Consider the following 26,942-nt stretch of genomic DNA (forward strand, 5'->3'; position numbering starts at 1 on the left):
AAACGGTAATTTAGCCTTCTTTTTATTTCCATTACATTTTATCTGATAAAAAGGTATTAAATTTAGTTACTACGATTATAACAATGTAATTTTGTATTTTTTTTCAAAAATGAAATAATTAGAGCACATTTTGCATGTTCATATCCGAAACTGGTTTAGGGTGTTTTCGAATGCATATCTGAAACATCTTAAAATGTGAAAAGGGTGCCTTCGGATATGCATATCCGAAGGTTTTTTTGGGGGGGGGGGGGGGGGGGGGGGGGGGGTTCAGAGGTGTTTTTCACCCTATATGGGTGAAATGAGAAATTCCCTACTTATTCTCATTATTAGGCCCAACTAGTTATTTATATTCCCATACTCATAAACCTAAATAATATATAATACACATACATATATTCCATTTAATCAATTATTCACATTAATAACCCAATTAAATCACATATTCACAAAAACTCAAATAAATAATTATTCAACACATCAAATAATAATTATTATAACAATTAAATAATAAAATAATTACTAAATAAAAAAATTGGGGTGTTACAACTCTCCCCCACTTAAAAGATTTTCGTCCTAAAAAATGACCTTAAACGAACAACTTAAGATAAGAATCTCTCATCTGACTCTTAATTTCCCAAGTCACATTATCACCAGCCGGTCCTACCCAGGCAACCTTCACCAAAGCGATCTCTTTACCACACAATTGCGTTAACTCCTGATCCTCTATCCGCATAGGCAACATCTCCATAGTCAAGTTATCTCTTACTTGCACATTATCTAATTGGACAATATGAGACTGATCCGCAATGTATCTCCCCAACTCAGACACATGGAACACATTATGGATATTAGCAAGTGATGGTGTTAAAGCAATCCGATATGCCACTTCACCTAGCCTCTCTGAAATCTGATAGGCCAATAAAACACAGTGTAAATTTTCACGACTTCAACGCTCGACCAACACCCGTTACTAGAGTTACTCTAAGAAAAACATGATCATCCTTCTCAAACTCAAGCACTTTCCTCCTCTTATCATGATAACTCTTCTGATGACTCTGAGACGCCTTCATCTTCTCATGAATCATATTAATCTTATCTGAAGTCTGTTGAACTATCTCAGGTCCAACCACAAAACATTCTCCAGATTTATACCAACACAAAGGCGTCCTACACCTCCTACCATACAAAGCCTTGAATCATGTCATTCCAATAATTGAATGGAAACTATTATAATAAGTAAACTCAACCAAAGGAGAATAAATATCCTTAGTGTAACGCCCGAAAATTCAATTATTCACTTAATCTAGACGTTCAGAGTGTTTAGTGAAGTTTTTGTATTTTGAGACGATTTAGTCGGTATTATTTCGGGATAGCGGATTGACATTTAATCAAGAGTTTTGATATTTTCAGTATTAGAAATATTATTGGAATAATATTTGAAGTTTTGGGAATTTTCTGAATAATTAAGATTAGACCGGAAATATGATATATTAGTCAATTTGGATTTTCGGTGTTATTTTAAGAAGCGTATTTGAATTTTTTAAGTTAAAAGTCGTATTTTAGTCGGACGGTCAAAGAATAATATTAAGAATAATATTATTTACAAGTCGGAATTTATTATATTGTTGGAATATTAATAAGAGTAATATTTTGATTATTTCGGGTTATTTATGTTATTGGGCCTAATTTGGTTTATGAAAATTGTGCTAAAGACTAAGCCCATTGGAAAATGATAAATTAGGGTTTTAGAGATAGAAGAGTAGTGTTGTCATTTTTGGGGAAAATAAGAGTAGAAGAGAAGGAGGCTATGTCTTGAAGGGGAGACTAGAAGCTTGGAGATTTCCATCCATGGTGTCAATTGGAGATGCAATTGGAGACCCATTGAGTTGCTTCAATTGATAAGCTAAGGGTGAGATTCTCTTCCTATAATGGGGCTTATGAACAATTGTATGTGGGGAAATAGATGTGTAAATTTATTATTTTTGCTTGTGTTAATTATTGCTAGAAAAATTGAAAATCTATGAAATGCTGTGAATCCCTATTGTTGAAATTGCTGTCGGTATCTTGGAAATAAACATAGACCCATTGACGGGACGTCATTCCAAGTTCATGACTTTCTAAGTCATGACGGACGTAGTTCCAATTCATGAGTGCCGGCAGCATAATGTTGGTAAGTTGAGTCCATTAGCAAAGCAAATAAATTGGAATTGTATGACGTCCCTATTATATCATAAAGCATATGAGTATATGAGTATATGAGTACATCTGTAGGTAGTTGATCAGTCAGTAAACACACCTCACAAAAGAAACTTTTAGCATGATTCTAAACAAATTAACATGTTAAAGGACCATTATTCTACATACTGTGTGATGTTAAATCGTTTCTCTTCCATTTCTCACATGTGCCCTGTTATGTTCTTGTTTTAATACTGTTAATTAATTTATTTGCATGACCATTATGAAATGAAAATATAATTGAGACAATAGGATAGTTGGAATAATAACAGTAGTAATTATAAAATTAATAAACAGTCCCGTTTAATCGAAATAGCCGAATTAAGCGGTATAATTAGTTGTCCGGAATTTGATGGAATTTGACGAGATAGCTAAGTTTAATTAGTATATTAACATGGTGGTGTTATTTTGTCGAAATTGTGATGTTAATCGGTCGATTAAATTAATGGTTGAATTAATCTCAATTAGTTTATTTAATTGAAAAACACTTAGACTTAGATTAATTATTCGGTTTGTCGGTAAATAACGGTATCTTGAGAATTTAATCGAACGAATCGAATAACCGGTAAAGAATAGAATTGTATCCGAATTAACCGGTTGAGTTGTGTTTTTGGTGACTTGGAAGTGTAACCCGAAGACTCATAAATCGTGAATATTAAGGATATAACCGAAAATTAGGTAACCGGTAGCGACGCGAAATTTACACAATTAATTGAAGTATCCTTTGTGAATAATTTTGGTTAGTTGATAGTGGATTAGTGAGTTAATTAGAAGACTAATTTATAGAGAATTATGAGACTAATGTGAATTGACTCAATGTGTTGATTTGTTGTGATATACCGAAACATGATGATGTTGTGATGATTTTGTTAATGTTTGAAATTATATGTTTGTCGTGATGTGTCAAAACATGACGATGTTTGTGATGATTGGTAATACGTGATGTTGTATATATATTCGTGACGATAATTTTGTGACTAAGTGAAGATGAAATATTATGGTGACGTGAATTACCTCGTATAATGGTAATTGATTGTGATATAGGCTTATGCCTCGTGACGATATGTGATTATGATAAGTATGCTGTGTTGTCTTGTTTGTCGAGTCACATTTCATATGCATACTCTGTGACGGCCTGGATTGGCAAAATTAGTGACGAAGGCTTATGCCTTGTGCCTCAGAATTGGGCAATTGGTGACGGGGGCTGAAGCTCCGATTGGTACCACATGCATATACATGAGTCATGTCCCATGTGTCTTATGTGATTCATAGTTGTGACGTTTTGTGACTATATCGTAATTGTATTTCGTGACTTGTTAAATGATGATATATGTGAATTGATGACTTTGTGAATATAATGATGATATCAATACTTGTGAATACAATTAACTGAATATGTCTGTGTGACTTATATGTGATGTTTCGTGACTAAATGTATGACTTATATGTGATGTTTCGTGACTAAATCTATGACTTATATGTGATGTTTCGTGACTAAATGTATGACTTATCTGCGGTGATGTTTTGGGACTATAGTTGCGTTTTATACTTGTGATGTATCGTGAATTAGCTTGTAAAGTAAATGAGGGAGATATGTAATTGATGAGAATATGATTTGTTGTGAGATGTAAAGTATGTGAGATTTATGGGTTAGTGAATGCATGAAGTGTATAGCAATGTTAATACTTGCGATGTGATAACTATATATGCCTGGATCCTAATATACAATTTATCATGCGCTCACTTATATGATTTGATATCTCACCCTTTTCTCTTGTTCGCCGTTGCCTTTATATTGGTAACGTGCAGGTGTTCGAGTATGAAGATTTAGTTGCCGTTAATCGAGTCGGTTGTCGCTCTGATACGTAGCACTCGGGGGGACGATTTATAATGTTTATGATGTTGTTGTTTCTTGTGACTATCCTGGTTTATTAGGATGATATGTTAAGTGAAGTTTCTTTATTAATATGATGTTGTTTATGTGATTAAGATGTTACTTGATTCTGAAATTGAGAATCATGACTCCGCTGTTTTATTAATAAAAGAAGTTATTCTGTTTTAGAAAGTGCTATGTATCCGCTAAATGCGATGAAGTGATTTATTGTTGAAGTGAATATGTGATGCCTCATTTGTTTGTCGAGAAATTTTTAAATACTCTGATATTTTCCGCATTATAATTGCCGGGTAGAAATGGGGTGTTACATTAGTGGTATCAGAGCAGGTCGGTCTGTCCGACCAAGTTGTCGAGTCTGTTGAGTTTGTACGAAAGTTGAATGCTGTCAGTGTTTTATCCTATAGTACGCGACATGTGTGCAAAATACTGTTGGTACTTATTTGTTTTGTTGCAAGAAGTAGTTTGACGATAAGTGGGGGAGAAGCCTTGCTTCTCGAAGAGGTTTCTGTTATAAAAGATAGTCTGGTATGCTGTCGATAAGCGAAGATGCAAGTGTTGTTGAGAGTTTTGGATGTTACCCGGATTCGAAGGTGACGTGAAGTTAAGAATGATTTTGGGAAGCAGAATTTAGAGAGTTGCGATGTTCAGTACGGTTGAGGACTGTGAAGTTGTCGGTGTGAGTAACCTTTTCATGAGATGCTAATGCTTGAAAAGTGATGGAGTAATGAAGTTGTAGCGAATTTTATGTTGGACTCGCATAAGTGATTTTTGGATGTAGTCGATGCGTGAAGTGATGAGAATCGCGAGTCCGAGCTGGAAACTCGAGGATGTGCGTAGCTTGTGAAAAGAATTGTTGTCTCAATGATATCAAGACTGGAATTTCAATGAAAGAATGCACCTCTCGAGTTATAAAGGGTTTAAAGATGAGGAGTTATGCTAGAGACTGTTTGAAATATGCTTAAGTCGAAGAAGAGTGAGTTTCGGAGTGGGATCTTCGTAAACGAGTCGCAGGAAATTCAGAATCATTGTGAAACTTTAAGAAAATTCATAATTGGAGTTCCGAATAATCGATTTGAGCTCCGTTTGAAGCGTCGGACAGATAATGAGATAAATTGTGTAGAACGAGTATAGCAGTACTTTTGAAGATGGAAAGACGTGTGACGATTGGGTGATGCTAAGTGAATATGAAGCGGGTTTTGTAAGATATTGGACGTTGGTGACCCATCAACGAGATATAATGAATAGGAAGTTGTGGGGATTGCAAAAAACCCTAGGTGAATTATTGGATTATGATGTGTTATTAGATTTGAGTGAAAATTCAGAAATGACACTATTATGAAGTAACGACGGTTTATACTCCATTATGGTTGTCGAATACTAATTGACAAATTGGGGAACTGATCACCCTCAATCCATTGTTAATGGTAGGCGAAAATCGTGTTGGATGTTATAGCTTTGTCTTACTATCTTAATAGTGAGGAAAGAGTATTGATGTTGTATCGCGAAGTTAGTCGTTCACTAGTTTGTGTAACTTGATGATAAGAGTGGTTGAGTAAGAGTTGGACGAAATAAACAATTTGGAGTAATGAGTTTTGTGTAAGCGAATGTCGCAAGGCGAAAGATTTGGAAGTAACAGTGAAACAACGATGTGAAAATGAGTATTAAGGAAAGTCTGCGTTGGATTGAAAATTTATGAACCATACAGTTGACGGAGTTTTAACAAGGCAGTGACTTAAAGAAGAATTATCAGAGTTGTGCAGCGGAAGCATTGTGTTGCACTGTTGTTATACGACTTGTAAGAAGTGAAGGATGATATATTAGAAAATTGTGAAGTGAAGTTATCTTGATGTTTGGATTGATAGACTGTTGGAATAGGTGCGATGAGCCAGGATGCTGCATTGGGTTGTAGATTATTATGAATCTAGTAAGAATAGTAATGTGTTTGTGTTCTTGTGGAATCGTTGTTGTGCCGAAGAAGTAGTGATTGAAGTGTTACCAGACGCGATTTGGATATTTGAGAATTGGGTACGAGATTTGGTTGCGACGGTGTTGTTAAGTAGATTTTCGAGGACGAAAATATTCTAAGTGGGGGAGAGTTGTAACGCCCGAAAATTCGATTATTCACTTAATCTAGACGTTCAGAGTGTTTAGTGAAGTTTTTGTATTTTGAGACGATTTAGTCGGTATTATTTCGGGATAGCGGATTGACATTTAATCAAGAGTTTTGATATTTTCAGTATTAGAAATATTATTGGAATAATATTTGAAGTTTTGGGAATTTTCTGAATAATTAAGATTAGACCGGAAATATGATATATTAGTCAATTTGGATTTTCGGTGTTATTTTAAGAAGCGTATTTGAATTTTTTAAGTTAAAAGTCGTATTTTAGTCGGACGGTCAAAGAATAATATTAAGAATAATATTATTTACAAGTCGGAATTTATTATATTGTTGGAATATTAATAAGAGTAATATTTTGATTATTTCGGGTTATTTATGTTGTTGGGCCTAATTTGGTTTATGAAAATTGTGCTAAAGACTAAGCCCATTGGAAAATGATAAATTAGGGTTTTAGAGATAGAAGAGTAGTGTTGTCATTTTTGGGGAAAATAAGAGTAGAAGAGAAGGAGGCTATGTCTTGAAGGGGAGACTAGAAGCTTGGAGATTTCCATCCATGGTGTCAATTGGAGATGCAATTGGAGACCCATTGAGTTGCTTCAATTGATAAGGTAAGGGTGGGATTCTCTTCCTATAATGGGGCTTATGAACAATTGTATGTGGGGAATTAGATGTGTAGATTTATTTTTTTTTGCTTGTGTTAATTATTGCTAGAAAAATTGAAAATCTATGAAATGCTGTGAATCCCTATTGTTGAAATTGCTGTCGGTATCTTGGAAACAAACATAGACCCATTGACGGGACGTCATTCCAAGTTCATGACTTTCTAAGTCATGACGGACGTAGTTCCAATTCATGAGTGCCGGCAGCATAATGTTGGTAAGTTGCGTCCATTAGCAAAGCAAATAAATTGGAATTGTATGACGTCCCTATTATATCATAAAGCATATGAGTATATGAGTATATGAGTACATCTGTAGGTAGTTGATCAGTCAGTAAACACACCTCACAAAAGAAACTTTTAGCATGATTCTAAACAAATTAACATGTTAAAGGACCATTATGCTACATACTGTGTGATGTTAAATCGTTTCTCTTCCATTTCTCACATGTGCCCTGTTATGTTCTTGTTTTAATACTGTTAATTAATTTATTTGCATGACCATTATGAAATGAAAATATAATTGAGACAATAGGATAGTTGGAATAATAACAGTAGTAATTATAAAATTAATAAACAGTCCTGTTTGATCGAAATAGCCGAATTAAGCGGTATAATTAGTTGTCCGGAATTTGATGGAATTTGACGAGATAGCTAAGTTTAATTAGTATATTAACATGGTGGTGTTATTTTGTCGAAATTGTGATGTTAATCGGTCGATTAAATTAATGGTTGAATTAATCTCAATTAGTTTATTTAATTGAAAAACACTTAGACTTAGATTAATTATTCGGTTTGTCGGTAAATAACGGTATCTTGAGAATTTAACCGAACGAATCGAATAACCGGTAAAGAATAGAATTGTATTCGAATTAACCGGTTGAGTTGTGTTTTTGGTGACTTGGAAGTGTAACCCGAAGACTCATAAATCGTGAATATTAAGGATATAACCGAAAATTAGGTAACCGGTAGCGACACGAAATTTACACAATTAATTGAAGTATCCTATGTGAATAATTTTGGTTAGTTGATAGTGGATTAGTGAGTTAATTAGAAGACTAATTTATAGAGAATTATGAGACTAATGTGAATTGACTCAAATGTTGATTTGTTGTGATATACCGAAACATGATGATGTTGTGATGATTTTGTTAATGTTTGAAATTATATGTTTGTCGTGATGTGTCGAAACATGACAATGTTTGTGATGATTGGTAATACGTGATGTTGTATATATATTCGTGACGATAATTTTGTGACTAAGTGAAGATGAAATATTATGGTGACGTGAATTACCTCGTATAATGGTAATTGATTGTGATATAGGCTTATGCCTCGTGACGATATGTGATTGTGATAAGTATGTTGTGTTGTCTTGTTTGTCGAGTCACATTTCATATGCATACTCTGTGACGGCCTGGATTGGCAAAATTAGTGACGAAGGCTTATGCCTTGTGCCTCAGAATTGGGCAATTGGTGACGGGGGCTGAAGCTCCGATTGGTACCACATGCATATACATGAGTCATGTCCCATGTGTCTTATGTGATTCATAGTTGTGACGTTTTGTGACTATATCGTAATTGTATTTCGTGACTTGTTAAATGATGATATATGTGAATTGATGACTTTGTGAATATAATGATGATATCAATACTTGTGAATACAATTAACTGAATATGTCTGTGTGACTTATATGTGATGTTTCGTGACTAAATGTATGACTTATATGTGATGTTCCGTGACTAAATGTATGACTTATATGTGATGTTTCGTGACTAAATGTATGACTTATATGCGGTGATGTTTTGGGACTATAGTTGCGTTTTATACTTGTGATGTATCGTGAATTAGCTTGTAAAGTAAATGAGGGAGATATGTAATTGATGAGAATATGATTTGTTGTGAGATGTAAAGTATGTGAGATTTATGGGTTAGTGAATGCATGAAGTGTATAGCAATGTTAATACTTGCGATGTGATAACTATATATGCCTGGATGTGATAACTATATATACAATTTATCATGCGCTCACTTATATGATTTGATATCTCACCCTTTTCTCTTGTTCGCCGTTGCCTTTATATTGGTAACGTGCAGGTGTTCGAGTATGAAGATTTAGTTGCCGTTAATCGAGTCGGTTGTCGCTCTGATACGTAGCACTCGGGGGGACGATTTATAATGTTTATGATGTTGTTGTTTCTTGTGACTATCCTGGTTTATTAGGATGATATGTTAAGTGAAGTTTCTTTATTAATATGATGTTGTTTATGTGATTAAGATGTTACTTGATTCTGAAATTGAGAATCATGACTCCGCTGTTTTATTAATAAAAGAAGTTATTCTGTTTTAGAAAGTGCTATGTATCCGCTAAATGCGATGAAGTGATTTATTGTTGAAGTGAATATGTGATGCCTCATTTGTTTGTCGAGAAATTTTTAAATACTCTGATATTTTCCGCATTATAATTGCCGGGTAGAAATGGGGTGTTACACTTAGCACCTCCTTGTTCCTATACACAAGCTCTCAAAAGATCCTCAAGTGACTGAATCGTCCTCTCAGTCTGACCATCTGTTTGCAGATGATAAGCCGAACTCAAACGCAACTTAGTACCCAAAGCACGTTGCAAACCTTTCCAAAATATAGAAGTAAACCTCAGATCTCTATTAGACATAATACTAGACGGAATACCATGTAAACAAACTACCCTCTCAACACATAGCTTCGCGAGCCTCTCAATTGGATAATCCATCCTAATAGGAATAAAGTGGGAAGATTTCATCAATCTATCCACACTAACCTAAATCGTATCACAATTACTCGGTGTCCTAGGTTAACCCGACACAAAATCCATAAAAATGTTATCCCATTTCCACTCAGGAATGGATCAGAGTTGCATCAAGCCAAACAGTTTTTAATGTTCAATCTCTTTCTTCATACTTGACCACCAAAACAAGAATACACAAATTTGGCAATCTCTTTCTTCATACTTGACCACCAAAACAATTTCCTCAAATCTTGATACATCTTAGTACTTCAAGGATGAATATTCAATCCACTATGATGTCCTTCTTCAAGAACCCTCTTCTTCAAATCAGATATATCCGTAAATATGGAAATCACCACATCTACCTTGACCGTGTTTACCAGTGATTTCTGACAAACAACTGCTAGTCTTCCAAACTCTATAATTTGGTAACTTACAAGATTGACTAGATTGATTCTAAGACATGTGTCTTAAGTTCTGGCATTCTTTAAGTTTGATTCACAAATGAACATTATTTTGACTTATAAAGGTAAACAAGACTTCTTTATAAAAGAAAATATTATTATCTAAGTAAAAGGACTAAGCTTTGGACTATGAACACTGGATGAAATTTAAATGGTTAAATTTAAATGTTTGCAGGAATCATAAAGTGCAGAAAAGTAGAGGTTCGACAGAAATGTAAAAGGGTCTGACTTAAAGTAAAGAAAAATAAAAGACAAAATATTGAATGATATTGATGAAAATATAAATGACTTTAAATGAAAGTAATGGTGTTGGTATACATACATAATCAGCAAACTTTTTTCTCTCGCTCCAGTACTTCGAGTATTTGAGTGATTTTTTTGTATACAATGCAAAACACACGAATCCTAACATCTAACACTCCTATTTATAATAATTTGACCCTAACGGTCTCTACACAAATGCATGCCATGTTTCGATATTTCAAATGACAAGACCCTCTGATGATACCATGTGTCTTTCTGGTGAAAAGGAACTAATTCAAATTTCAAACTTTCCCGCTCGAAGCTTTGAAATCATCCAACGTGGCTGCCGAAGTAAACTTCTCCATGTTGCAAAAATATCTCTATCATACACTTGATTTGGATTTCACTTCGACATATCAATTTCTCTTACAAGAATAAATGTAAAATAGCTTTATGAAGCCACATTTTATGCTAATTTGTTTAAAATGTGACATCCTTAAATCAACTTTATCAAAGTTCGAAATTTCCAGCTAACAAATTGCCCCCAATAAATGTCTATTTCGAATAAGTATAGAAATGGACATTTCTTGTAATCATCAAATTTTGACCAGCAACCTTTCATTAACCTTCAACTCATGACGTCATAATCAATTATGATTTGCTTTTTCAAAACGTCTAATCAAGACGTGCGTGCAGTAGTTATGCATCATGAATATCAACTTCCAAGGAGATTTAAATAATAACCTCTCCATCTTCTTCAAAAGATTTGGACACGTGCCCCATTAACTTTGTGAGATGTAACTGCTCTTGCTTCCACTTCTCATTATAAAAGTTATTCTTCTCATTTTCCACTTTCTTCTTTCAACAAAAACCCAGAAAATTCTCTCTTCTCTAAACCTGCGTTCTTTATCTCTTCTCAAAAAATCCATTAAAGCTTCAAATCTGTAACAATGTCACCGAACAAACAAAGGAAGAGATCCAAGGGCATCAAAGAAATAGGAACTTCTAAAGATTCAGCTTCTCAAAGTGTTCCAACCAACAAACTCATCACTTCTGGGAATCAAGAATTAATAACACCCCCAAAACCTACCAAAGAACAAAAAGCTATTTATGCTTCCCAGGTATTAACCCCTTCTTTGCTTTCTGGTAACACTATTGACTTCAATGTAAAAAATGCTTCCTTTAGTGCTTACACTAACCTTTATCATGTCGAAGGGGAGGGTGTTTATGATACTGAACACATAGCTTTCTTAGCTTTATGGTTATAAAAATTCATCTTTTGCTATAAATCTTTGCAAGTAGCTAGAAGGTTTTTGACTTTAGCCAACCAGTTACATGCTAGTCAAAAAGTTTGTATAAGTGAACTGCTCCTAACTAGTTTGTATGAGAGTTTAGGGGCTGCTACTACCAAACTCAAAGAATATGAAGTTGTTATCCATCTACTTCTGTTTGGACCCTATTGGCTTCTTCAGTTGTGGCTAAATGCCACATTTGAACTATCTCTTCGAACCTCTGGCACCATCAATGAAAAGGATCCGAATATAGCCAATCAAAGCATTGAAGGAACTAGACTTTTGCAATTGACTCCCAATGATGATATGGAAAATCTTCAGACTTGCCTCACCAAATATATATTAATGTTTTCGAATTATAACAACTTTACTTCTTCTATGGCCCCTTTCGCCAGCCGGACTCATGGACCTTCCTAGTTCACTTCATCAATTGGGGATGCTGTGAAGGATGCAAATACTAAGGTCGAAGACATATGGAGTGCATTCCTTCTTCCTAGATTGCTAGTTTCTAGGATCTTGCCAGTGAAGAGTTATGTTTGTCAGCTAGCTTACAAACCTAACTTTGTCTCTCGACAATTTGGGTTATGTCAACTTATCCCTGAACTTCTTTTCCTCAAAAGCGTGATTCCTGCTTCGTAGGGGTAGACTATGATGTTCGAGATATTGCAAAGCATCAGGAATATCATGCTAATTTTGTTGAATTTAGCCTTATTTCTTATCAACCTGCTTTCTACATGACCAATGTTTTTTATACTTGGTGGACAAAATTTTAATCAAACAACATGTTCGACACTGCCCAAATTAGTGATCATCTGACCAAAGCCTTCTCACTTGTGCAGGAAAATGTTTACAAAGGTAAGATAACACATTTTGAAGAAATCAAAGCGTTTCAGGATTACTTTGAAACTGTCTATGATCCTACTTAGCTTAGTCAAACGATTTAGAATGCTCACGAACTTTAAGAGAAAAATTTACTAAATTACTTCCATCTTTAAAAATTCCTTAATCTGTAAAACTTGAGTTCAGGTATGACCTAGCTTTCGAACTTCAACCACCCAAATTTCCAAAGCTACCTAATGCTGATTTTGCCTTAGCATTTTCTCCACCTTACCCATATTGGTTTACTTGTGAAAATATTTTTAAAGAATTAAAAAATGATTCCAAAAAACCTACAAAAAGGGTAGTTTCGACTAAGCACACTCTGGACAGTTTCAAAGGTTTCCTCCACTATGAATTGTCTATAGTGAGAATCGTATCTCTTACATGTGAAGGTGTGGAGTCGAAGGAATTCCTGGTTTTTATTCCCCTTTCCTTTTTAAAACATAACTCCTTTTAACTAATTCCCAGGATGTGTTTGTTTTCAGCTATTGAAAGGAAAGCAGTTAAAAAGGAGAAAATTGTGTCAAAGGCTACTTTGACTACTGCATCTAAACCAACAACCTCTTCTAGTCAGGGGGCTCCTTCTGCAAAGGGTGTTTCTCCAGAGAAAGTGGCGAAAAGTTCAAAGGTACTAACTCATATAACTTTCTTTTATCTTTCATATTTTCCTGACTATAAAATTTTGATTTTTTAAGGGCAGTGGCTTACCTCCTCCCACACCTAAGAAAAGAAAGGCCCTCAATAAAGATGCAACGGTGGTTATTGAAGATGATGATAAAGAAGTTCCTCCTACCCCCTTCAAGACCAAGAAGAAACAAAAGAAGAGCAAGACGTCGACAGATGCCTCCTATCAAGCTATCAATCAAAAGGATATTTAAGTGAAAATTCCCCCTACTTAAAAGGACGCTGAGCCTCAACCTTCTGGGGGTGTGATTCTGGAGCATATTGGAAGCAATGCTTCTAATCCTGATGATCACAAGGTAAAATTTTGGCTTAATAATTAGTTTATCTTTTGAATAATTTCCAATTCTCAATCTAATACTTCTTCATCTTTTTTAGGATAAACCAACTACTCCTCTTAATTCTTCTGCCAATCAAGCTGATCCTCCAAGCACTGAGATCCCTTCGCCTCCTCTCACATCCAGTGGTGCTGTTCAAAATAAGGGATCTTCGAGTGGAGTTCAACATCCTGAAGGATGTGATGTTCAAGGTGAACAAGAAACTTCCTCTCCTGGCAAAGATGCCTCAAAAAAGCCTACACAAGCTGGAAAGGAGGCAATGGAGGAATATGAAGATTCTAATGATATCCCTAGAAATGTTCCCCCCAAAAGGGCTCAATTCCTTGAAGATTACGTCGAAGATGATGAAAAATCTTCAGATGAATTTGAGACATACTTTCATGAAGATGAGGATATGGATGAGGAGGCAAAGCAAGAAATTGAAAACAAGGAGTCAAAACCTGATGCAGCTGAAGAATCACACCCTGATCCAACAAACATTCAACCAACTTCAAGTCAGGTACCAATCACACCACTCACTGAAGAAGAAAATACTTCCCTCAAAGAGAGTGATCCCTTCAAATATGTAAAATTGATGATTGCTGTAAAAGATTCTTCCTCTAAGAAAAGCATTTCTAGAGCTTCAACCCACTCTGGTGCTAGCGCAAATGAAACTTCTTATTACAAACTCCTCAAACAAGTGAAGAAATCCGTATTCGAAGTTGACTTATTTGAAGTTTTGAAGAAGGACTTTAGTGCTTGCTTTGGGATAAAAAAGTTAATCAGTCGAATCAACATCACTGCCTGCCCCACTAACATAGGCGAGGCCTTGATTGACATCCAACACTTGATTGACCAAATATGTGCAGAATACAATAGGGAAGTAGATGCTAAATCGAAGCTTCAAGCCATAGAACAAGCACAAGCTGTTGAATTCGACAATGTTCTCACCACTTACAAAGAGTCTGAAGGTTTAATGCACTCAAGGAAGACAGCCCAAGCAGAGTATGACATTTACACAACTTCGATCAATCTCTGGGAGTCTCATATTCTAGATATGCAGAAGAAGATTGCTGATGCCAAGGAAAAGCAAGCCTCCATCAAAGGTTTAGATAGCACTGAGGCTGATGACCTGGCGAAGCTAAGTGTAGCACACGTCGAAAATGATTCAGTTATGAACGAAGAAATTTCACGCCTCAAAGGCATACAGGCTGCTGTTCAATACAAGCTCAGTTTGGCGAAGATTAAGTATGACAGGATGAAGACTATTATTCCCTTTTAATCTTAACGTGTAATTCGTATTTTGACGTACTTGCTTTATGTTACAAGCATTTAAGACAAAGCCATTTTGGCACCTTTTTAATTTTACTCTTTTGTACCATTTTGGCTATGTATAATTTCTTATTTATCATTTTGCCAAGATTCTGATTTCATGCAAGAATGGTTTATATTTCTTTAATTATTTCCCATTTACTTTTAGGATTCGAAAAGGCCCTTCCCAATGTGGGGACCATTTACCTAAAGCTTTATTTCTTTAATACATGGGTAAAATAACTTTCAAACTAAATCATTGATAATAAAAAATTTACCTTTGACCTTTTTATTGTATGCTCTAGCAACACTGCATCATGCCCAAACGTAAGTTGGAAAGGTGTAGTATTAGTTGCTTCTTTAGGGGATGTTCGACAAGCCCAAAGCGCTTGATCTAAAGTTTTGTGCCAATTCTTTGGCTTCTTCCCCACATGTTTCTTTATTAGACCAATTATCACCTTATTGACTGGTTTGACTTGACTGTTTGCTTAAGCATAATATGGTGTAGATGTTAACAATTTGAAACCCATTTCCTTTGCAAATTTCTGCATTTTTCGACCAATAAAGATCGATCCTTGGTCTGTTGTTATACTTTTTGGAATTCCAAATATATAGAGTATTTGTTTCTGAATAAATTCAAAAACAATCTCTTGATTCACATTTACTAAAGGTATGGTCTCAACCCATTCTATAAAGTAATCTATCCCTAATAAGATGTATCTTTGACCTTTAGATGAAGTAGGTCTAATTTCTCCAATTAAATCTAATGCCCAACCTCTATAAGGCCATGGCTTGATAATTGAATGGAGTTCACTTGCAGGAGAATGTTGAATACCTGCATGCATTTGACATTCCTGACATCCTTTAGCAAAGTCTATACAATCTTTCAACATAGTGGGCCAATACATCCCATATCGAAATAGAAACCATTTCATTTTATGGCCTGCTTGATGGGCTTCACAGGCTCCATTGTGAACACTAGATAGTGCCAAATATGCTTCACTTTCTCCTAAGCATTTCAATAAGATCCCCTCAGGGGTTTTCATGAAAAATTCGTTCCCCATTAAGACATAAGACAATGCTCTCTACTTAGTCTTTCTTTCTATGTCTGTCGAAGGGTCTCTGAGATAATTAATAATTGGACTCCTCCAATCTGTATCTGCTAGAGTGTCAATAGTCAATACTTCAAACTCTTCTTGGTTAGCATAACCTAAATGTGTACTCTCCAAATGTGTCTGGGATAATCTGGTAGCCATTGCTTTCCCTCTAACTTCGACCAATTCTTCCAACTTTTCTTTCAACACTCTATATCCTGATGCTATTTGTGCCAGGTCATTTGCCTATTGATTGTTTATTCTAGGAACATGCTTTATATCTACATATTCAAATTTTTTAAGAAACCTGTTTGCAATAACAAAGTACATAATCAAATTCTCTTTTATGCATGTGTATTTCTTCGTCAGTTGTTTTATTACTAACTCATAGTCTCCTTTAATTTCGACTCTTGTTGCCCCCAATTCCAACAAGGCTTTAAGTCCTACAAGCAAGGCTTCATATTTTGCCTCATTGTTTGAATAAAGAGGGCCTTCAATTGTATACTTGAGTTTTGTTGGAATTCCTTCAGGAGAAACTATCAGAACCCCAACTCCACTACCATCTTTATGTGTGGAACCATCGAAAAACAATCTCCAAGGTCTTAGCTCAACACAATGTTGAGGGTTTTTGACCACTGCATGGTCTACAATGAAATGTGAGACTACTTGACCCTTCATTGCTTTTAAAGGCAAGAAAGCTAAAGAGTATTCAGCAAGGGCTAAAGCCCATTTGCCAATTCGACTGTGCAATATTGGCTTTGACAACATATGTTTAATAACATCAAAATGTGACGAAACATACACATCAATAGATTTTATATAATACTTAAGTTTTGTACAAGAGAAATACAAACAAATACAAGGCTTTTCTATAGCAGTATATCTTGTTTGTGCATCATTTAGTACTATACTTAAATAATATATGGCTCTTTCGATGCCATTTTCGTCTTCTTGCGCTAACATGCTGCCAATAGTAACATCAGAGGTTGATATATTCAATCTCATAGGTTTCTTCCCGCTAGGTAGTGACAAGATGAGAGGGTGCATTAGATATTGCTTGATCTTATCGAAATCTTTTTGATGTTCTTCGTTCCATTCAAAATTTCCTTGTTTCAGGCGAAGGAGGGGAGAAAAGGCATGGGTTCGACCACTCAAATAGGAGATGAATCTTCTCAGGAAGTTTATCTTGCCTAATAGTGATTGTAACTCTTTCTTAGTTGATGGTGCTTTCATTTCCATAATAGCCTTTGTCTTATTTTGGTTGATTTCTATCCCCTTTTTATGGACCACAAAGCCCAGGAAATCTCCAGCTTGCACAAAGAAGGCACACTTAAGAGGATTCATCTTCAAGCCATGCTTTCGCATTCTTTCGTCTGATATAGATTTGATCACAATGTCATCTATGTACACCTGCATAAAAGTTTCTATATAATCATGAAATATTGAATTCATTGCCCTTTGGTAGGTTGCCCCAGCATTTTTTAGGCAAAAAGGCATAACTACCCATTCATAGGTGCCTATTGCCCTAGGGCATCGAAAAGCTATTTTGGGCACATCTTCCTCAGCAATAAAAATTTGGTTATATCCGGAGTATCCATCAAGCATACTAAGATACTCAAAGCCTGCAGCTTAATCCATCTCTGCCACAAGCATTGGATACTCATCTTTAGGAGTTGCTGCATTTGAATCACGAAAATCTATGCATACTCTTAAAGAACCATTTTTATTAATGACAGGCATTATATTTCCAATCCATTCGACGTACCTTGTGGTCCTGATGAATTTGCAACGGAGAAGTCTTTCGACCTCTTTTTTGATTTTTGAAAGGATTCCTGGAGCGAACCTTCTAGGAAGACTGCTTGATGGGCTTCTTGCCATCCTTGATTGGCAGCTTCAATTTGACCAGATCTTTTTTTAAACCAAGCATTTCATCGTAATCCCAGGCGAAGCAATATTTATTTTCTTTCAACAACTCAATGGCTTTTGCCTTTACCTTTGGCTCCAGTTTAGTGCTGATATATGTGATTCTTTTCAGACTCCCATCTCCAAGATCTACTTCTTCAAGGGGATCTTGAGCTAGCATCCTTGCGCTTGACGCCACTGGATCTTTTTCGAATCCCAGAGGCTCCTCATCATAGATAGAAACTAACTTCTAACTCATTTGTTCAACTAGCACCTGTTCGTCAGGGGGTTTTGGAATGAAATACTCGTCAGGTCCTGCTGTATGCAATTTGTCACTTGTGGCTTCGACAACCATGTTTGCCACTTTAGCTTCGAGAGCCGCTTTTCTTTTGCTCTCGGCCACATAAGCCAAAATATTTTCGAAGAATGAAGACTCAGACATAATCAATGACTTCGTCCCAGCCAGTTGGCTGTATCTCATATGATCCTTCGACATCTTCTGATTCTCCCATAATTTCTCTGTTCCATTGAAACCCATTTGGGTGGAGAGTCAAGTAATAAAGGGAATTCTTACTAGGTGAATAACATTCTTCTGCTACCTAACATGGCCCTATGTTAGCCAAATTTCTGTCGAAGTTTCTCTTGTCAACGCGATTCACTTCCATCATGTAATAGCTCTGGTCTGCTTCAATGTTCTCCATTATGCCTTCCTCTCTCCAAATAGACAACCTTTTATGCATGGTTGAAGGGACAACTCCTATCCCATGTATCCATTCACTGCCAAGCAAAAGGTTATAGTTTGCTTTCGCATTGTTGGCCTTGTGATTGAACCAACTGTGAGATTCACTTGTATTACTCCCAAGGTGTGTCCAATATTTCCTTCATAATTTGAAAGTACCATGTTGTGTGGTTTCACATCCGTGTCGAACATGCCAATCCTCTTTAGCATAAACTAGGGCATTAAGTTAACAGCTGAACATGCCAATCCTCTGTTTCTTGGTTATATTCATGAGGAAAAACTGATACTACATTGCAATTTAAATTAACAGATGACACCCTGCTAGATTCAAAATCATCTGTCAGCATCTCTTCTTCTTTTATTGGGTTTTCTTGCGCCTTATCATTAATAATCTGTTTTTCTGAAGTAAACAACTTTTGACCCACAAGCGGCTTACTTGAACTTGCAGCCTTCAGAGGGAACTTGCCACTACTGGACTCTCCCACATCCTTTGACGCTAAATCTCTTTTAGCTTTCTTAATCCTCTGATGTCTCCTCCACTGAGACCTTGACATTGGGTTCTTTCCTTTGTAATTTTCCAATTTGTAAGTCTCCCTTTTCGACGCTTGGAATTGTTTTCTGTACGCCATTGCAGTTCTTCCTCCTTGATCGAAGTTTCTCCATTTTCCTCTCTCTGTGTGCCAACTTGAGTCCACCTATCAATAGGTACGTCAGCAGGGAGTTTGAAGGTGTCTCTTCTTCCCTTGGGATGGGGGCTATCTTGTCTCCTAGGGATTTCCCTTTTGTCGAAGATGTACATGTTGGGGTTACCTCCTTAGTGGTCCCATCCATCAGTGAAAGGAATCCTTTCGAACATTTCAGCCATTTCCTTATTATATACTGCCCCACATTTAAGACATATCATACATTCTGTTTCAACCTTGTAGCAGCGCACCAGGAAACCTAAAAGACTTTCTCCTGGCCTTGGGTAGACTTTCATTAGTTGGCTTTCTTGTCTCTAATTTCCCTGAGTCTTGGTACATTGGGCCCTCTCATAGGCTTCAGCAACCCTTCAATTTAGGACAATGCTGCATCTGGGGAACACCGACATTTCAGAGTTCTTCTTATGGCATCACCACAAATATTCTCGCAGACTCTCATTACCCTTTGGGTAGCCATAACTCATCTGCTCTTTCTCCAACCTAAGACACTTTTCCAGTTCTTCCATTTATGGCGCTGGTTGGTTTAGATCTACCATGTTAACCCCTAAGGCAGGACCTTCAGTAATCCTTACCTTTTAAAACTTCACTCTAAGGCCTTCAGTAGCCTCAATTATTTCTCTTACAAGGCCTTCAACAGCCTTTGGTTCAGATTCTTTTGCAGACAAACCTTCGACAGAGGTGTCGAAGGAAATATTGTTAGTTAGGCTTTCAGTAGCCTGCTTTCCAGTTAATATAAATCCTTCAGCTTCCTTGGATTTATTGTCGATGGCTTCGACCATATCCACCATGTTGATCTCTACAAGTTTAGTGTAGTTAGTGTCTGCAACATGAAGGGGATCAGTTTCGACCTTCATATGGCCTTTGACTTTGTCAACGAACTTCAAACGTCCATCCTTAATAGCATTCTGGATAAGATCCCTCAAAAGAAAACATTGTGAGGTTTTATGGCCCAGAAAACCATGATATTTATAGAAATCTCTTTTCTCCCGTTGTTCTAACGGAGGAATCTTAGTGTTAGGAGGCACTATCATTTAACCATCTTTTACCAATAAATCAAAGATCTCATCACATTTGGTAACATAAAATGTGTAGGTTTTCTTAGGGAATTTACCATTCTTTTCTATTTCGACAGGGTTCCTGCCATTTGATGGTGTGAGCATTTTGCAAGAGTATGGGGGTGCCTCTTTTAATTCAGCCCAATCTACTTCAAATTCCTCAAAATCATATGAGTCATTGAAGGTTTATGGTTTTTCCTATTCGGCTTTGACATAAGCTACCATTTCTTTTTTATAACTCTTATTTGTTCTGGCCTTTTCAGCTTTTAATCGTTTGACCTGTCGAATTCTATCTGCTAATTGGGCCATATCTCTTAGATATTGGGTATCTAATTTCTTTCTAATAGAACAATCTAGCCCTCTAGCAGCCATTTCGACTAGTTCATGCTCAGGTACTACTGTAAAACATCTAGATTTTAATTAACAGAACCTATTCAAATAATCATCTATGGGTTTAGTAAACTTTCTTTTAATGCTGGCCAATTCCTCAAGACTTATTTTAGTCTGTCCCATGTAGAATTGCTCATGGAACAATCTTTCTAGACGAGGCCATGCATCTATAGAATTTGGTGGCAACGTACTGAACCACGTAAATGCATTATTTGTTAATGAACTAGGAAAATATTGTATCCTTAAGTTTTAATTATTCGCCAAATCTCCTTCCTTAGTCAAATACCTGGCTATATGTTCGACAGTTGATTCGCTAGTATCTCCTGAGAACTTTATGAATTTTGGGACTTTACAACCCCTTGGTAACTCAGTTTGCAGAATAAAATCTGCCAATGGAGATGTGTAATTTGGCCGTCGAAGCCCTGTGTTTAGGCCATTTTGAGCCATGATTCTTTCAATCATGTTGGTTAAATTATTTTCCGCCAGCATGTTATCTTGCCTAACTCTATGAATTACTTCATCCGCATTTTGATCTCTGTTAACCAGTACTACCCTCCTAGGCTGTCCCTCAGGGACTTGTTGTCGAATCTCCTGTTGTTCTAACCTTGATTATATTGTTTGAATGATTATATATTGTCTATATAATAGACTCAGACATATTTATTATTTTATTTATTCAAACATGTATTAATTTCATTTGGTTTAAACTGTTGTTACAATTAGTCTATAGAAAAAACCTGATGATCCTATTACCATGTTCAGAACTATATCGTTTGTGCATCATTAATATATATTGTATGTTGTTTTTGAATTTTCTAACACCAGCTCAAATACAGCCAGAAGTATTTTATAACAATACCTTATCTGACATTGCTATAATGACATGGCTGGCATTTGCTATACTAATATTGTTGGAACATTATGTCAATTTTCCAAAATAGGCAGATGAATTGAAATAGTTCCTAAGTCAATTCCCACATTGTGTGTTAGTTGAAAAAACTCCTTAGTCCCACATTGCTTTGATTAGAAATCTTGGCTAGTTTACTTCATTATATAAGGAGGTCACTTGTTTCATTCCAAAATACACCAAAAACTTATTTTGAGTTTTTCCTTCCTCACTCTCATAACTCTGCGTCTTTCGAATTGTCGAAGTGCTAACTTCTCCCCCTTTATTTCTACTTGTTGAATTTTCTGAGTAATTTCTTGAATTCTCCTTAGAGAATAATGTTAAATTCCCCTCGTTTGAGTTGAGAAATTATCAAGTATAATTTTTCGTGGATTCTCTTTAGAGAATTATTGAAATTTTTCTTGGTTTGAGAAATTATTACAACTGGTCGTTATACCAGATACTAAGGTGGTATTTATACCATATTTGAATGGTCTCAATGCAACCTGAGGGTGTATTTCTATACCGATTATCTACCGTGCAAGTAGTAATCGTACAGTATAGAACTGAGCTGTTTTATCCTGGAGGCGTCGTGGTTATTAAGAGTTGCTTTGCATAATTTTGATAGTACTGCGAAACGTCTTGAAGAAAGTGTACTGTTTTGTGGCTCAGCCGATAATTTTCTCCATGGCATTATTTTCTAAAACCGGAAAATAACAACTTTAAGACGTTTCAAATTTTCATGGCTATTGAAGAAATTATTGGTACTTCTGCAGATACTGTCTTTGACAAACCGTTCATGTTTAAGAGATGTCACTTCAAATATTGGCAACAAAAAGATGACTTTCTTCTTAATATTGAAAAAGATAGCTAACATTGTGACCGAGGATATTTTGTTGCTCCTTTTAGATAAATCGAACAAACTAACGGTAATAAATTTGAGGGTTCAAAAGGAACACATAATAGTGTTGAAGTTGAATCTGCTGCACAGATTAAAGCGAACAATTTACAGCTTAGGAAAGAAATCAACTTATATAAAGAATGGTTATAACATTCTGAATGGAATCACAAATGATTTATATGACTATTACAGTAATTGCGATACTTCAAAAATATGTTTAAGAGGCTCTGGAAAATAAGTATTACATTGAAGAAGCTGGAGAACAGAAGAATGATTTTAGCAGCTATGAGAACAGAAGGTATGTATTTATATGAACAATTAATTGAGAGACTGATTATTCTCATTGAAGAAGAATCTCAAAGACATGATTAAATATAACTTTTTAGAACTTTACTTCTTCTTTGTAAGAGGTTTAGTTGACGAGGGTGGTGTTGGCTTACTTGTTGTTAGTGGTGCTACCTTAATTGGTCCTTCAACTTGAGTGGGAGGTATTGCGTGACTTTGTCCTTGCTCAAGTGGTGGAAGTTTTCATATTGTCTTGTTATGTCCATCTATACGACACTGACTCCATTTAATTCCAAATGTCTTCCTCTTCATCAATGTTTCATCTCACATCATTTCTTTAGCCTCTTTGTTTCTTTTCTTCTTTAATTTTTCAGGTTGTCTTTTTAGAAGTTGTGGATGCAGATCAACAAACTCGGGTTTGTCCACGAAGCTTCACCATTTCTAGGATAAATAATGATAACAAACTTCATAGTATTTCTTTCGGTAGCAGTCAGGGACATACTCGTCTTTCACCAAATGTTGATTCTTCATGCAAGAAATGGTGTAACAACAAGGCAACAATGTCAACATCCATTTCTTACAAGAGGTTTTCTTTTTGGATAGATTCATAATATAGTTGGCTATTTTATGCCTATTTGACTGTAATTGTTTTTGAATTGAATTGCAAATTGAGTTGTTAATGTATGTACAAAAACGTGAAGTGCATGTTGTGTAGTCCCAAGATTGAACTTTGGTTTGGATGGCTTAAAAAGTATGGCTTCAAACATGACTCAATTTTGGCTCAGAACTTGTTCTTTAAAAAGCTTAAAAGAGACTTAACCTTGGTTGTGAGAATGGCTTGAGACTTGCTCCAAATTTGGCTCAATTTTTGGCTTGCAAAATTAAACTTCGAATATGTACTCTTTGTTGCAGCTTTTTGAGTTTCTAATCGAATAGATCCAACGTTTAATCGATTAGAGCGCATCAGATTTGAATTAACAATGTTTTGACATAATAGAACGATAACAAGAGTACATCGGTTAATGATGCACAATAATATAGTTCTAAACAGAGTAATAGGTCCATCAGGTTTATTCTATAGACTAACTGTAGGAATGTTTTTGAAGAAAATGAAATTAATACAAGTTTGAAATAGTAAATCATAAAAGGAACTTACTTTTAACAAACTGAAGCCAAACTTTCTACATAGCGATGGGCATAAAACAAAGATCTTGTATCGGAAATTGTAATTGGATCTACTCGATTGTCTCTCCTATTATAGCGAATTACTTGACCTTCACCATTTGCCAATATCAATGTATTACCATTCTCAAGAACATGTAATCGCAACAACTGATCATATCTCGAGTAAGAAAAGCTGCTGCGTAGAATATCTTGAAAATTAATATTAAACAATTTAATCCAAGACTCTTGGACTCCGAACTCTCTCATCTGCCATATGACAAAATTACTCTCATTTGAATGGTGAGAAAAACAAAGACAGTCCATCATCACCCAAATATTTGTCAAAAATAGTACCTCGCCATCAAAACCCTGGGGTGGCATCATCTCCGTGCATCTCTCCGTCCCCAAATCGAGAGAGATAATCACAAATTGTTCAAGAGGGTTAAAAAGACTATCGCAATGGCCATACCAAATAAGACAATTATTCAAATAGAGACCGCCATTCTGATCTACACATGTAAAATTCAAAGGAATTATGGGAAAACTTTGAATATTCTTCCATACATTAACACCCAAAGTGAAAAGTCTGACCTCGGTGAGACGGAAGGCCACCACCTTATAACTACGGGTTAAATTATCATAACCAAAAGAGAATTTTAAAAGAGAATCCGGATGGCTAAGTGAAATGCGAAAAGAGGCTAGTTTGTGAGATAGTGACCTTGTGGCCGGGTTACATAAACGAAAAGAAAATTCTCGATACTCAGCGTTGGAGGAAAGTTGCATCAAGCAGCACAATCCATTGCAAGAACCGATAATCTGATGGTATTCGTTGAAGAAGTATTTATAGATAGTATCATGATTGGTAACCATGGTGGTGGATTCGTTCGCAAGTAAACTATGTTCCGGGAAGACAGTGAGTTTCATATATGTGGAACTTCGGTATAATTCGCCGAAAGTAATGTAAGGTCAGTGTTTGGTGAAGATTTATCGAGATGCATTTTGACGAAGAATGGATCAGAGATGAGTCTCTTCCAGGACTTGCTCACGTATTTGAGTCGTACGAGAGATTTAATTGTAAGCAATAATAGGACCTCCACGATGAGTTCGTCCGGTAAGGCGGTTACCGGCGACGGCGAACAAACTGGGGAGTTGATCATCATCGGACTTCCTGTGACTTTATGAACAAGGAAGAGTTGATTAAAGAAAACACAGCTAGGGTTTATATTTATATATTGAAATTTAAAAATAAAAAATATAGCAACAAACAAAATCACGGATAAATAAAAAAAAAACAAACAAACAAAATCTTAAGATAATATTTTAGCAAAAAAATTAAATAAATTTTAAGATATTTGGCAAGTTCATATTAATTTTTTAGATTTTTTTTAAAAATTGTTTATAATCAAAAGAGTTGATTAGTCTTACCAAAAAAAAAGAGTTGATTAGAAAAAAACATAATTAGGATAATGCTATATTAACTTTTAAGAAACTATTGATTTAAAAAATATTTTAAAAGATTTGGAAGAATTATATTAATTTTTAAATTTTAATAAAAAACTATCTTCACTTAAAAATTTAAATTTTCAAAAAATTTATAAAAAAAGATTTTAAAAATTTAGAAAAACTTTATGTATTTTTAAAATTTAAAAGATATTAAAGAATATATTGCTTATGCAAATGTGAATCTGACACGGTCGCCTACCACTTCAAACAAACCTTCTCATTTATTTTTTGGGTTAAATATGTTTATGGTCCCTATAAATAACCCAAAATCTAGTTTTAGTCTCTATAAAATTTTTGTTTAAAGAATAGTCCTGGTAAAGTTTTCCGTCTCTAATTTTGGTCCCTGCCGTCAACTTTCATTAACGGAAGATGACGTGGCATGCCACGTAGAAGACAACTTGGCAAACATTTTAAAACGCCTTAGATTGAGGGGGTTTTAAACCTCCTCTAAATAAACCCAAAAAAGAATTATAAAGCATTAAATATTAAATGTAAGACAACAATGATAAATTTATTTCTAACATATGTTTTAAAATATTAAATCGTAAAAGGTAACAAAAAAATTTATGATAAATTTTTTAGAAATATTTGTTACACATAAATAAGATAGATTTTTAAATGTTAATGATAAGTATGAATTTCATTTTTTATAATTATCTAAAACATATATGTCATGTCTTTCTTTATGTATTAATTGTTATGAATATTTATGTTAGTGAATGTCCATCCATCTCCTAGGTTTTCATCTTCCTATTCCATATATGTGTGATTTTCTATCTCCTTGAGTCCTATAAATAGAGACTCATATTACAATGTAAAGCACACTTGAAAGAAAATGATAATACAGTATTACTTTTTCTCTTCTCTTTCTCTCATTCATCTCTCTTTCTCTCTATGTTGTTTTGGTTAATTTCATAACACGTTATCAGCACGATACTCTATAACACGAGTGATGATATAGCCAGGTTCTACGTTATTTTTCTAATCTTAATATAATTCATGATTTTGTTACTATTTTTTTCTTCATATAAATATGTTTATTTTTTATATATTTTGTAGAGAAATTTATTTACCTTGTACAATAATATTAGATTTTTTTGATCATTCTTGTTAAATTCCGGAAGAATTTAACATTAAAGTATTTCTATATGTTTGTCCGAAATTGAATTTTAACACAAAAGTGTTAATTTAATATTCAAGCAACCCTGAAGGATTGCACAAAGATTAATTTTTCTTGACCGTTGTTTATGGAAATAGTTTGTGATGTGATATTTGTAGAACTAAAGATTATTATTATTAAACTATCTCCAAATTATTATTCAAAGATTCAGTTTAATCGAATATTGTGTTTATAAATAATTGATGAATTCCAGAAGAATTCAACGTTCAATCACCTTTAAAAGGTCGCATCTATAATATTATTGAATCCTAGAAGGATTTCATAATTTTTTTTTTGTATCG

At 35.1% G+C, this 26,942-nt stretch overlaps 1 protein-coding gene across 1 annotated transcript; it reads right to left on the minus strand.

The window, feature by feature from the left end:
* Nucleotides 1-586: 586 nt before the first annotated feature.
* Nucleotides 587-9,934, minus strand: LOC131597071 (uncharacterized). Its single transcript, XM_058869786.1, has 2 exons — nucleotides 9,848-9,934; nucleotides 587-907 (listed from the first exon to the last, which is right to left on the minus strand). The coding sequence occupies exons 1-2, from the start codon at nucleotides 9,932-9,934 to the stop codon at nucleotides 587-589; spliced, it is 408 nt and encodes a 135-aa protein (XP_058725769.1).
* Nucleotides 9,935-26,942: the final 17,008 nt, after the last annotated feature.

The sequence above is a fragment of the Vicia villosa genome, linkage group LG4 (assembly GCF_029867415.1).
Source record: "Vicia villosa cultivar HV-30 ecotype Madison, WI linkage group LG4, Vvil1.0, whole genome shotgun sequence".
NCBI lineage: Eukaryota > Viridiplantae > Streptophyta > Magnoliopsida > Fabales > Fabaceae > Vicia > Vicia villosa.

Coding starts and splice junctions, on each gene's coding strand:
- LOC131597071 (XM_058869786.1), bottom strand. CDS start 9,934: ATGTATCAAGATTTGAGGAAATTGTTTTGGTGGTCAAGTATGAAGAAA. Junction 908..9,847: donor ATTCTTGTTTTGGTGGTCAA/GTATGAAGAAAG, acceptor TTGGCCTATCAG/ATTTCAGAGAGGCTAGGTGA.